Source organism: Colossoma macropomum, unplaced genomic scaffold (assembly GCF_904425465.1).
Source record: "Colossoma macropomum unplaced genomic scaffold, Colossoma_macropomum, whole genome shotgun sequence".
In the NCBI taxonomy this organism is placed as follows: Eukaryota; Metazoa; Chordata; class Actinopteri; order Characiformes; family Serrasalmidae; genus Colossoma; species Colossoma macropomum.
In genome coordinates, this window is record NW_023494795.1 from 31,223,525 (window position 1) to 31,237,922 (window position 14,398).

Here is a 14,398-nt window from a genome sequence, read left to right on the forward strand (position 1 = left end):
TGATGAAGAATGTGCTGTGGAAGGTTCTAAATAGAACATTTTTGAAAATGGTTCTATATAGCACCAAAAAGGGTTCTTCTGTTATAACAAGCTTGACATGATAACAATAGAAGAACCCTTTTTGGTGCTATATGGAACCCTTTTTAAAAAAGTTCTATACAGAACCATCCACAGCACATTCTTCATCAATCTGAAGAACGCTCTCACCATGCAAAGGGTTCTTTGAGTGTTCATGGTTCCGTATAGTACAATTTTCTTTTCTAAAGAACCTTTGAAGAACCATCACTAAATGTGTACAATAAAGTACCAGCTCTGTAATAATCAGCCGCTCGTTGAAAAGATAACGAAAGTCAGAAGTTTATTGGTTCTGTTTCGTCAGGCTGTTGATGGAGGAGCTGGTCACTTTCATGGAGAGAGTTCCAAAGGCTCAGTCTGCCACCTGCTGGAAGAACAAGGAAATACAAAGGTAAGGAAGCAGTGTGATTTGTCTTCTCATAGTGGGACAGTGATAGTTGTGCATTTTAGTTTGCTTTTGTTCTGTGTATACATTAATTATCTCTGTGTGAGTGTATTCAGGATGCTCCCTGGCCCGTTGAAGGATGCAGTGGACGTTTGGTCGTGGAAGAGGTGCTACAGCATGCAGGAGGTGAACTCTGCTCTCAGCAAAGTGCAGCTGGTGGGCTATTCGCAGAAAGTGGTATGTCTGCATTTGTGCAAATCTGTTTGATTTCTTATCTCTGTAGCTGTTTATAGTCAGAGTCCGCTTTGTCAGAAAACTCTTAAAAAAATAAGTTGTAGCAGCTTGTAGAACACGGTCAGACTGCACTGTAAAACCAAACTGCACATCTTAATAAAGTTAACGCAACTTAAATACCACAGAAAGCTGGAGTAACTTAATCTGAAAAATTCAAACTAACTCAAAAATAAATTGTTGAGATTGTAACTCAGTCATTTTGAGTAAGATAAATTTTTTAGCACATTTTGAGTTAAGGTATCTTTATTTGAATGTATTAGATTCACTATTTTTATTGAAGTTTACACACAAATACAAACAGGCCAATAATGGGTTGTTTTTAAAGATTGTTGAAAATTTATTGTGGCTGAATTGTACAGTTTACTCAGTTTACTTATATGTATACAACAATAAATATATGTTTTTTTCATACTTAGTTCAGGGAATTATTTATGGTCGAATAAGTTATTTAACTTAAGCCATTTAAGGCAATCGGTTTCTTTAAACCATTTGAGTTGACTCATCAGGTTTTACAGTGCAGCAGTGACACTGAAGTGTGTAAAAACTAGGGCTTTCAAACAATTAAAGTAATTAATCACAGTTAAGTGCGTTTGTCTTATTTGCTCTAATATGCCCCAAAAGAAAGATTTTTTTTTTTTCCATTTATGAGGCAGTGTGTTTTTTATAGCTACATGACTGAACAAAATAAGCTTCATTATTTAATAGCTTCAAAAATTTAACATGAAACTGAGTATAAAATCATGTTCAGACCGAAATCCAGTGAGAGCAAAAGTGTCGTGTTCCAACGCCTTCATAATTGTAGCCTCTCGCTCTCACACCATTATGTCGTGTCTTGTTTCTAAGAGAACTTGAGTTTTTCACTTTGCTGTGGGTTTTGAAGTTTGGTGCTTGTTGTTTTATTCAAATTGTGCTGTGAACACTGTCCAGTGTAGTCTGCTGAAAGTGTCCTCTAGTGCTAATATTACTGATGTTGCTGATATTGCTGATATTGCTGGTGACAGTGCTGAGTTTTACTTCTAAATGATACTTCAGACTCGATGTGTTTTGGTACTAAACAAATTCACGACGCTGCAGTAGCTGGAAACTTTTCTCAAAAGAGCCATCAATGGACCTCACCATTTTAAAGCTTCATTGAGAGGCAACAGTCTCAGAATCGTTGCAAGGTGCGTAAACAGTTAGGCTTCCGGCTGGAACTGCAGATGGTGTAAAGGGTTAAACTAGGAAAACGTGTTTGCAAAACTATCCGTTAATTGTTTTATGGCTATAACATGTTATTACTGTATTCAGTTTGACAACACTAGTAAAAACTCCAGCAACACCGCTGTGTCTGAGACACTCATACGATTACCACACACACTATCATATCAGAGTCACTGCTATGCTGAGAATGGATCATTACTCAAATAATATCTGGACAACAGCAGCTCTGTGGTCAGAAACTGACCAATGATGAATGAGGTTGGGGGGCTGATAAACTGTGCAGTAACAGATGGACCAGAGTCTGTAACTGTACACTGCTAAACAGCAGGTGGAGCACATAAAGTGGACAGTGAGTGGAAGTACACAAGGTGTTATAAATAGAATACATCTCATTCGCTACCACCTGGACTCTCTCCTTTACTCTCGCTCTTTTCTCTCTCTGCACTCTAGGAGCTGTTTGGTGCAGTCCAGGTCACTCCTCTTAGCTCTGGATACTCTCTGGGCAGTTCAAACTGGATCATCCAGTCTCACTATGAGAAGGTGTCCTACGTGTCTGGATCATCACTGTTGACCACCCACCCTCAGGTCAGCCAACTTATCAATCGGAAACATTGCAGACCTGCTGAGCATGCTTATATAATCAACACGATTTATTGCTGTAAAAAAGTTTTAATGCATTTGCTACAAAATATTTGGAGATACCTTAACTTAGAACTTGTTAAATGTAATTTTTGATGTAATTGTTTATTGACCAGTAAGTTACAGATATCATCAAACACTTGCTGCAGAGACATGCCTTATGCGAATATGCAACGGTAAATGACGATGCCAGCCTACTGCAACTTGTAGTCACGTTGCACAAACTCCATGTTATGTTACTGTAGTGGTTATAAACCAGTGTACTCTACACTCTTAAAAAGATGGTTTTTCAAGGGTTCTTTAGTATGGAAAATGGTTCTATATAGCACCAGAAAGGCTCACTCTGTTGTGACAGTGCCAAGCTTGTAACAATAGAGGAACCCTTTTTGATGCTAAATAGAACCCTTTTCAAAAAAGTTCTGTAGAACTTGTGTACAGCACATTTTTGAGTGTCTTTGAGTGTTCATGGTTCTATATAGAACCATTTTCTTTACCAAAGAACCTTTGAAGAACCATCTTGTGTGTAGTGTGTAGGGAGTAATAGAGTACAAATGAGCATATCTGTAAACTGGCCCTGCAGTGATTCCATTAGCCAAAACAACAATAAACATGTCAACCCTTGTGTGCACTGCTTTCCTTTTCTACCAGAGGTGGGTAGTGACTAATTCCATGTAGTCATTTACATGTATTAGGGCTGTGCAATATGGACATAAAATGCCGTGTTCAGTAAAGCTGTTGGATATCATGACGATATAAGAAATGATATCAGAACAACAAGCACATTTTTGTGAACTGGACGGCTGAACAAGGACACACTGTGTCACTGACGCGAAGCATTGCTCCTCTGAAGCATTGGAAGTTATTTGGGTGCGAATGGCGCCCCCTTGTGGTGCATTTGTAGCCTGTAAAACATGAGCGAGTTCCGTGAGGTGCAGCCAGCATTCCCTGAAGAGCTTTTTTAAGGCTGTAACTATGAATAAGTATGTATATTTTTATTTTTAACATAGGCCTACATAAATGAGTAAATGTATGTTTAATTCCATAAAAATGTTCCTTATGAAGATACAGGTTTGTCGCAACAGTAGGTGTTACTGCTACACATTTTAGCATACAGGCTATACTTTTTGCACACAGCACTGAGAGTGAGAATAGTCATCACGGTGTAGGCATTTTTATAGGCTAGTAGTTTAGCTAAAAGTTGTTCTTCAAGTGGGAATGCAGAGTTAAAGCCTGTGCAGATAAGCACTTGGTGGGCTTCTAATGCCCCCCTTAATATGTGTGTGTGTGTGTGTGTGTGTGTGTGTGTGTGTATGTATATGTATGTATATATATGTATGTATATATATATATACACACACACACCACACACACACAAAATATGAAGAAAGGAATCTACTTTTTGCGCAGTTCAATTTTAGTCATTAACATTTAGTTACACGTTGCTTTTTTGGAATTGAGCATTAATTTCATTCTCTTACATTGGTGACAGCATTTTTACTAAGCTTTCTTATTTTGTTTTAGACCAGAAGGTTCCAAAAAAGGAACCATAAGAATCTAGCACCTGACCTACTTAGGTTCCTGTGTAGAAAGAAACTCAGCAAGCAGATAGGGACTTAACTACTTATTGAACCAGTTTTACTTTTTCCCTGAGTCATTAATTCACTATAATGTCAGTGCAACTCAGCTGGCCGTATAGGACCTCTCCGTGTAATATAAAGGATGCAGCTTGTTCTTGTGTTTCATTATGACTTATGTTATGACACATGTTTCACATTGCAACAAAGCCTGAAATTCAGTTTGCGTGGCTGTAGTCTCATGCCTGGGCTGTCTGTTTCTGATATTAGAGTTTACTGTGTTGTTCTGCAGCCCATGGACCAGAGCTCCCTGAAGAACAGTGACGTCCTCATTCTGACAGGCCTGACCCAAATCCCCACTGCCAACCCAGATGGCATGCTGGGAGAATTCTGCAGCAACTTGGGTCAGTTGGTAATTTTCTTTCCTTATGAAGGTACATATCTTCATATCTTATGAAGATTTGGTCAAATATTATATTTACACTATTATTTTCACAGTTAATCCAAATGTAACTGATCAGCCAAGACATGTTTGGTGTATGAAATTTACTTAAAATAAGTATAAATCGTGCACTGAAATTGGCAGAAAAATGTCATATTTAAGTTTGTCTCCTGAACAGGGTGTGTTAACTTATTTTCACTCCAAAAATCAACAAAATATTTAATTTGACTGGAGGTGTTCAAACTTTTACATAGCTAAAAACAGAGGTAGTAGCCATCTTTCGGTCTGTAATTTGTCTGTACTTGTGTAAACAAGCAAACTTCAGACATCGAATGTGTCTTGGTTGATCGACTATGTTTGGTGTGACGGGACAATTGTGCAAATTTATGTTTCAGAACATTTTTAAATCTTGTATATCATTCTGACATTTTCATTTAATTTATGTAATTTTATCTGACCTGTAGTCTTTATCTGTTTATTCTCTCTATGTTTCTCTCAGCCATGACAATCCGGGCTGGGGGGAACGTGTTGGTGCCGTGTTATTCCTCTGGAGTAATCTATGACCTGCTGGAGTGTCTCTACCAGTTCATGGACTCAGCTAACCTGGGAACCACGCCTTTCTACTTCATCTCCCCCGTTGCCAACAGCTCCCTCGAATTTTCTCAGATATTTGCAGAGTGGTATGCAGGCTCATATGCAGCTATCAGTGCAGTCTTCAGTGTTATTTTCCTGATATGGGTGGGGTCAACAACTGGGGCTGCATGATATAGACAAAATACCATACTGTGATTAAACTGCTATATATTGTGATGTGCCTTGTTACACCCTCACTGGCCACATCATTAGGTCCACCTGTCTTGTATCTACATTCAATGTCCATTGTATCATGTCCACTTTGTTATTCTACAGTTACAGACTGTAGTCCTTCTGTTTCTATGGATAATTTATTAGCTCTGGAAAAGTGCACCTATATGGTAAGTGGAGAGTAAAATGGAGTGTAGACACAAGATAGGTGGATAATTTATTTAATAATAATTATTTTAAAAAAGAATTTTATATATATATATATATATATATATATATGTATATATATATATATATATATATATATGTGTGTATATATCAAAACATTTTATGTTATTCAGTACCAGATTTCACTGTTTAAGTCCCATGTGTCAAACACAAGACCCGCGGGCCAAAACAGGCCCATGGCACAATCTTATTCGGCCCGCGAAATTATTTTAACTTTCTATTATTTGCCCTTTTCACCCCAAGATGCACTACGGTCTCTAACATAGTGTGCGTCCTTCCCCCAGCAACAATCTGTGGGCCAGGGATTACACAAAAAGAAAACATGCCTTGTATCTACTTCAAGCCAATAAGCAGTTTTAAAATCTACCTAAAACAATTAATTTTCATTTAGAATTATTTTTGACTAAGCATTCAATGTCTATTTTGCTGTTGCAGTTTTGGCATATTTTGAATAATCAATGGCCCGTTGGGTCATGGCAAAATGGCAAAATTGAAATGAAAACACAGCTGGCCCACCGATTTGTTGAGATTTTTTAATATGGCCCTTTTAGTGGTTGGGTTTGATACCCCTGCTCTAAGTAGTCACTCTTAGCAGTAAACATGCTTATTTTTAAATCTAGACTGCTGATTTGCTGTCTAAATTACATTCCGTGTGCATGTTATCAACATCTGTGCTTACTGATTAGTCTGTAATCCTTTGCTCTAATTTCTGGTTTAAGCCACGCCCATTTTAGTTTGTAATTTTAAAGAACATCTTGAGAAAAGTAGCATCCAGGAATTTGAATTAAAGTCCAGGTGTCAATATTGGTATCGCATTTAAACATTTTTTATTTAAATGATTCATATTCATACATTACATTGCTGAGTATCATTTACTTCTTTTATCAGTTTGAGTAAGTTGAGTAAGTAACTTTTACTGTGAACTCAGAAAAATGTTTATTTGTTTCCTCAAGGTTGTGTCAGAATAAACAGTCCAAAGTTTACCTCCCTGAGCCTCCTTTCCCACACGCTGAGGTGAGTTATTATCGACCAATCTGATCAATAAGGTTGATTTTGGATGTTGTTAGAACCAGCATTATTGTCTCGCTGCTGCAGTCTCCATGAGATCATAGCACTAATAATAATGCAACACAATTATCTGTGAACACAGTGTTTTTTTCAATAGAGATGCCTGTGTGGAATTTCTGGACTGATAACGATACCCGATAATCAACTTCTTGTTGATGCCAGTACCTATATCAGTAACAAATCAATTTACATTTTGCATTTTACTACAAGTTTGCTATATAACACACACTGAGTTGCCAGTTTATTAGGTCCACCTGCATTATATCTGTACTCATTAACTATGTTATCAGACGTGCCATATTGGTGCACTTTATAGGTTTAAAAGTACAGAGATGATAGATTTTTATAACTTTTAGTTTACCATGTTGAAATTACAACATGTTTTAATACATAAACCCTCCTCCCAGAGTCAAGTCATTATAATGTTTGGGACATAGCAGTGGTATTTACAGTGAATTAGTCATGTTTAGTACTTGTGTTGCATATGATTTGCATGCAGCGACTGCTTGAGGTAACTCATAGACGTCACCAGGTGTTAAGTATCTTCTCCGGTGATGCTCTTTCTGGAGTTAGTCCCCTTAAGCTTTTTCTTCAGCCTAAGAAAGGATTTAAAAAAAACTCCTTTATTGCTTTGGCAGTATGCTTCGGGTCGTTGTCCTGCTGTAGTGTGAAGGGGGTTGGGGGTGAGGGGGAAGGGACGTGAATGTGTATATATATGTGTGTATGTATATAATTTATTTATTTACATTTGTTTATACAACGGTTAGTTCCGGCCACGCAAGCTTGAAGCTAAGCTCAAACCATCTGAACGTTTTTACTTCTTACTTTACTCACAAACAGAAAATGGATACTTTTAAGATCACATTTGACCGACAGCTGATTTGGTCAGACTCTGAAAATGAGACTACATTAAATTCTCATCGGCAGCTGTGACAGAAGAACACCTAAACAACCTGGAATTAGCCAGAAATGAGCCGAATACCATTCGCCAAACAAAATGGGCTGTAAGATTCTTTACAAACTGGCTGGAACAAAACAACATTAATATTGATCTAGCAAAAATTGACAAAACTGAGCTAAACTTGATATTGCAGGAGTTTTATGGCTCAGTCTGTATCTCAAAAGTCGATACTGTGCAGCGAGTGAGCGGAGTTCGTTACTCTGACATAGCAACAAGCTGCTTGCTAAGGAGCCATAATTTGGCGGAAGGAACTGCTAACATTAAAACATATTAAATACCACATTCATGGCCCAGTTTATTAATTTATTACTTTATTTATTTAACTGTTGTATAAAAGCAATAGAACATTTGAGGTTGTATCGCAAATTTCAGCCCACTCTTCTTTGCAGAATTGTTGTGATTTGGCTATATTGGAGGGTGTTCATGCACGAACTTCCTGTTTGAGATCCTGCCACATCATCTCAATGGAATTAACCCTAAACTTTAATTTTGTTTCTTTTGAGCCATTCAGAGGTGAACTTGCTTGTGTGTTTTGGGTCAGAGTCCTGCTGTATAACCCAATTGCGCTCGATCATTAGGTCATAAACTGATGAGTGGACAAGAAATTGGGAAGTGGGCAAATACTTTTTCACAGCACTGTATATGGGCATGCCACCAACAGCAAAATGTCATGTGACTTCAGAGGTCTGTGTGCTTTTTATTTTCTTTCTGTTTCACTCATTAACTCACTCTCGCACACGCAGCTGATCCAGACCAATAAACTGAAGCACTACCCAAGCGTCCACGGCGAGTTCAGCAGTGAGTTCAGGCAGCCCTGTGTGGTTTTCACTGGCCATCCGTCACTGCGCTTTGGAGATGTGGTTCACTTCATGGAGCTGTGGGGCAAATCCAGCCTCAACACCATCATCTTTACCGGTCAGGTTCACACAATTAACTCCACACCTTATCAGCAGGTTCTGCAGTACAGTAATGATGACAGAAATCTGGAAAGATTGCTTATTCTCTTGTAGATTCTCTTATAGTTTAGACAAATAGTTTTAATTTACACAATTTACCCCCATGGATTACTGGTTCCCAACCCTGAAGTCTGTCTCATAAAACGTTCAAAGTAGACAGGGTTCCTGACTCAGTGTTAACTTCACAAAACCAACCACAACTCTAAAATCTTTCTCTGTTAACCCAGGTTTAGACACTTAGGCTAATCTTTGTGAAAGTGTGGTCAGAAGCTTGGCTCTGATTGGTCCATGCAATGTTCATGATCTAAAATCCGGAATGTAAGAGGGAATTCCACATTTTCCAAACTGATTGCATAAAATTCAGTGGTTGAGATGTAAACAAAGTCATTCAGAGTAGTTTGGTGTGAAATGGTTCACTGTAGGAAACTTACTGGCTCGGATGTCTTTACAGTGGTGGTGATAGAAACCAGGGGTCACCATGACTACAAACACAAATATAGCCACTTTATTTACTATCCAAATCCACCAGTGAACCTACATGTGTCTTCTGATTATTATATGTAAGGTTGATGATGGTAAAATAGTGGAAAATATGGAAAAAAAATCCATGTTCTTTTGTGACTATTTTGCCTTACAACATTCTGCATGTACTCCTCGACCATGAATGTGTTTTAAAAGTATGCTTCTCAAAACCCTCATAAAACAATGTATTCAACATTCAACAGCATGAGAGTTCATGTTCTCTCTCTCTCTCTCTCTCTATATATATGTATATATATATATATATATATATATATATATATGTATATATATATATATATGTGTGTTCTAAAATTAAACTTATGATTAATCTAAATATCTCAACAAAAAAATTGGAAGGTTTTAGGTTTAAATAGATCATAATATAGTCCTTGTATCTAAGGTCTGGATACTTAAGTTTTTTTTTTTGTTTTTTTTTGTCTTTGCATAATGCTGAAATCTTTGTGCTGGTCTGCGCAGAGCCGGATTTCTCCTACCTGGACGCTCTGGCCCCCTACCAGCCTTTGGCCATGAAATGCGTGTACTGCCCCATCGACACACGCCTCAACTTCCACCAGGTGTCCAAACTTCTGAAGGAGGTTCAGGTACACGCTCTAATCCCTCTGCCATATGCTCTGAGCTTCTGACACTGAACATGAGGAATCCACCTCAAGGTCACCTCGAGTTACTCAACACTGCATATCCATTATTCCACTGACAGTTATAATTTAAGCATGTAAAAATGCATCAGAGGTGGCGATTGAGCTGCACTGATTTTAGAATGTTAGAATTGATTATAGTATTTTTTATTGAAGTACTTTCATATTTCATACATATTTTTCTGTGTTTTACATACAAAAAAAAATCACAAAAAGCTTGCTGTATTGTCTATATTCCATTAACATGTAAATAGTTCCTCCAATTACATTTTTGTAATTAGCGTATTTTTAAACATAATCCAGAATCATACCAGTGTAATCAAATTGAATTGCATCATGGTAAAATTTGAGATTTGGTGATTTGAGTGAATCCTTTGTTAAAGAACTGTAATTGAATCAAGTTGTTGGGAGGTCAGAGATTCAGTCCATTGTAACCTCTCTCTTGACTTCTATAACCGCTCTCTGTTTTATATATGGTCGTTTACAAAAGTTGGGGTGCCCCTGGTCAAATGACATTTTGTTGGTTTTCTGAGTGAAAATAAGTAAACACATCCTCTACAGAGAACACACTTCTGCACATATTAATGCATATAGGGAGAAAAATTAAATCAATAAATGAAACGTGGCCTTTGCAAGATGTGTGGCACATTTTTATAATTTATGTTTTAGTTTTTTCCAATACTTTAAACTTAACAAATAAACAGAAATTGTGCACTAAAATGACCATAAAATGTCACAATTAAGTTTGTTCCCTGTAGAAAATGTGTGAACTTAATTTCACATAGAAAATCAGCAAAACATGCAGACTTTTCAGGAGAAAAAGTCTAAGTTTTCTGTGTATTTTATTACATTTACTTACACTGAAAGTTAAGAATTTTTTATGATGAAACAATCAACAGAAATAGTCCAAAATTACTTATAAGTAAGTATAAGTAATTTTGGACTGTATCTGTTAGTCGTTTCATTATCAAATTTTAGTACAGCAAAAGCAGCAGTTGGTGTTTTCAAATTATGTAAAGAAAAAAAACAAAAAGGTTTGTATGTATTTATGTATACGTATCCATATGTGATTTTTTTCTATATGCATATGTTTCAGCCTCTCCATGTGGTGTGTCCTGAGCAGTACACTCAGCCTCCCCCGGCTCAGTCTCACCGGTCTGATCTAATGCTTGAGCTGCAGCCACCCCCCATGGCGTACCGCCGCTGTTCAGTGCTGGGACTGCCCTTCCGCCGCAGATATGAACGCATACAGCTGCAGCCTGAGGTAAAGCAGGACAATAAGGGTGGCAGTGTGTTTGGGCATGCACAGCTGGAGAATGTTACTGAGTTTACAAACTAGTTCCAAAAAAGTTGAGACAGGATGTGAAATGAAAAACAAATAGAAAGTAATAATTTGTAAATTTTGCTTGTCCTGTATTTTAACAAAACAATACAAAAACAAAATATTTTATGTTTTCCATTATCAGCATAAATATACAATCATTCTGAAATTCACACCTGCAACACATTCCAAAAATGTGGCCCTATGTTCAGACTGCAGGCAAATTGGATTTGTTTCTCAGGTCAGATCTTTTGAGATGACTCTCCGAACTGTTATTTGCAACTGATCAGATCGGATTTGTGTGTCCGGCCATCACTAGAATATATGTGTGGCTTGCTATGGTAACGACATAATCATTGTTTTCCGTGTTGCAAGGGATGCAAAAGACACTTCGAAATCTGATTTGAGCAGCCAGAGCATCTAGAGCGAGCATCTGTGAAAATAAGATTGGAATCAAAGTTGATACCAGAATTTTGTCCTTTTTTTGATGAATACCAGTTAGCAGTGTAACGATACATAGAACTCAAAATTCAAATCGGTACAGTGTGATGGCTTTCAAATTAGATTTTTTCATTTGTGTTGAAATTGTTAATAACTTTTATACAGTGTCAGAAACCATATCAACAAGTCTATTAGAGATTATTTAACAGCTCAAAGGGGTTTGAGGCAGAAGTGCTAATTTAGCCATTAAGGTATAAGAGTCCATTATTCATTAGCCACATTAGCCTTGTAGCTCCAGTGTAAAACTAAAGAAGCAAACTTAAGACACCAAACTTGGCTTATGGACTACATTTGGGGTAAGAAGAGAAAGTGGGTAAACTATTCCTGAAATATTCCTCCAAAGAAGCTACATTTTGCATATATTACTGTCACAAAATGTGGATTTAAAATGTGCTTTTTATTCAGATCTATGTTTAACAAATTCGTCTCGTGGAAGAATACTGCATCACAAGTCTTCATTAATTAACTACTAATAAACCTCTCTCTGAATCAGTGTGATGCCACAAATCTAGTCTCTCAGCTTGCTTTCCAACTATTTAATTAATAATTGACTATCAATTAATGTCAGTTTGCCTCAGTGTGACGCTTCATAAAGAAGAATGCGTCTAGTTGCACTGCCCAAGCCCAGAGCAGCACGTGGCACAACTGAGATCGGATCTGGCTGTAATTAAACTCAGGCTTATTCATGCAATGCTATCAATCTGAGGAAAGTATAAAATTCTAAAAGCAATTTGACATAAGTGAGATAAGCTGTGATAAGATCTGATTTCTTTAATAAAGCAGTGTAGGAGTGAAGAATCATGAATCATGAGCAAGTGCTAGTATCTAAACACACACTCTCTCTCTTTCTCTCTCATTACAGCTTGCCAAAGCTCTGGTGCCCTCTGAGATTAAACCTGGCATCTCCGTGGCAACCGTGTCAGCAATTTTGCAGTCCAAGGACAACAAGCATGTTCTCCAGGTTTGTGTCCAACAGTGATTAAAATCTTTGCATTAACAGAAAAAAGCATTTCTTTAAAAAAAAAAAGATTTCCCTTCCTTAAAGGGAAATATTTTTCAAAATTTCTGTAAAACTCAGCGGTTGAGATGTAAACAGTATCATTCGGAGTAGTTTGATGTGAAATGGTTAATTGCAAAGAAAGCTTACAGCTCTTTGCGTGTACTGCTCCACCATGAATGGATTTTAAAAATCTTGTTTTAGGCCAAAACCTTCACAAAACTATCATAAAACAATGTCTCATGCACTAGGCAGCATATTTATAACCATTTCATGCAATAACTTTCCTTTTAGAGGCTTTGTAGATAGTTCTGTGAGGTAGCTTTTATGCTGGTTTTACATGGTGAAACTTTCATGCAACTTGTTGTTAGCTGCATGCAGCATCGTTTCCGTGCAACTTGACAGTCACACAGAGTAATTCAAAAGAAAAGTTGCATGCAGCGCATCATCTGTTTGGTGTAATTTAAATATCTGCATCTGTAAATATTAATTTTTGAAAGCTGTCATTCCCAATCTTTTTTTCTTCTATGTCAGTATGCCTGTCTTGTCTATCTATCTAGTTCTTGAGTATATATGTGTGTTTTTATGTTAAGCCATCCAAAATTGACGTTTAAGAAGCCGTTGTGGGTACAGCCTACTTGATGTCTTGCTTATTCTGTTTTAGAAACACTAAGTTCATTGAGGAGTGTCTCCCCTTCTGTACTAATTTTCATCCTTTGGCTTTCCAAATAAATCTGAGCTTTGTGTAAAATTAGAAGAAGAGAAAATTAATCTAGCCTCGTAGAAGAATAAACGCCAGCACAAGCAGCCGTTTAAACTGCTGTCACTGTTAGCTGGCTAGTTAACACAGCTGGTTACAGAAATGTGAGCTTTGAGAAAAGTGTTTATTTCATGGTACAGATAACTGACCAAATGAGAAAATAGCAACGTAATAAACTGTCTTGTTTTATTTTCTTGTCCATTGTTCCGGTGAAATTTTAAAGTAGATTGTTCGATGTGATCACGTGTTGCATTAGTGCCATTTTGATTGGAGTTTCAAGTGAGTTGCACAATGCTTTACATTATCCAACTTCAATGCAATTCAGTTTCATGTAGGTTTCAAGCAACTAAAGGTGCATGAAAGTTTCACCATTTAAAGCCAGCCTTAAAGGCGCATCTGGTTCAACACCACTGTGAATGATTCTAACCCGTCAGGTTTCTCTGAAAAAGAAGCATCAAAGCATTCTCTAGCATTTCACACCAAACTATTCTGAATGACTTTCTTTACATGTTAATGGGTTAATCATGCAAAAAATGTTGATAAGTCAGTTCACACCCGACCTGCAGGCTTTTCTCTTTCTGTCAGATCACAGCTCGTGTATCAGTTTCTTAACTCAAAGTAATTAAAATGAGTTCTATTGGGTATTTTAGGGCCTCGTTATGTTGTATTATGTCTTATGTACTGCACAGCAAAGGATGGTTCAGCTGTCTGACCAAGCTGTCTTTATTTGTTCTGCTTTTGGTTTATTGTTTTATTTTATGTGATTTATTTTTAATCTTTGGCAAATAAGAGCTTGTCCTGGAATGCTAATGGTTGATCACTCAGCGCAGGTGTTTATACAGAATAATTTATGGAGGTAATATTGAATGGAGGATTTGAATCATATACCTTTTGGCTATCATTAATGCGCTGGTTTTTAATGAAATTAAAGCTCCCACTAAAGTGCTGAATAGATGTCATTGTTTAATTATTAAGTATCTAAGGTGGCATTGAGTGTTGTATTTGAGTTTCTACA

The 14,398-nt window shown here is 37.1% G+C and overlaps 1 protein-coding gene across 1 annotated transcript in view; it reads left to right on the plus strand.

Annotated features, from left to right (window-relative positions):
- The window catches only part of ints9 (integrator complex subunit 9), a 34,759-nt gene that overhangs the window by 4,148 nt on the left and 16,213 nt on the right, over positions 1 to 14,398 (plus strand). Inside the window, exons 6-15 of the mRNA XM_036582188.1 lie at positions 380 to 466; positions 577 to 697; positions 2,405 to 2,539; positions 4,460 to 4,571; positions 5,109 to 5,289; positions 6,595 to 6,655; positions 8,414 to 8,585; positions 9,626 to 9,750; positions 10,901 to 11,068; positions 12,489 to 12,587. Coding sequence (XP_036438081.1) covers positions 380 to 466; positions 577 to 697; positions 2,405 to 2,539; positions 4,460 to 4,571; positions 5,109 to 5,289; positions 6,595 to 6,655; positions 8,414 to 8,585; positions 9,626 to 9,750; positions 10,901 to 11,068; positions 12,489 to 12,587 — 1,261 coding nt within the window. The remainder of the gene's footprint in view (positions 1 to 379; positions 467 to 576; positions 698 to 2,404; positions 2,540 to 4,459; positions 4,572 to 5,108; positions 5,290 to 6,594; positions 6,656 to 8,413; positions 8,586 to 9,625; positions 9,751 to 10,900; positions 11,069 to 12,488; positions 12,588 to 14,398) is intronic.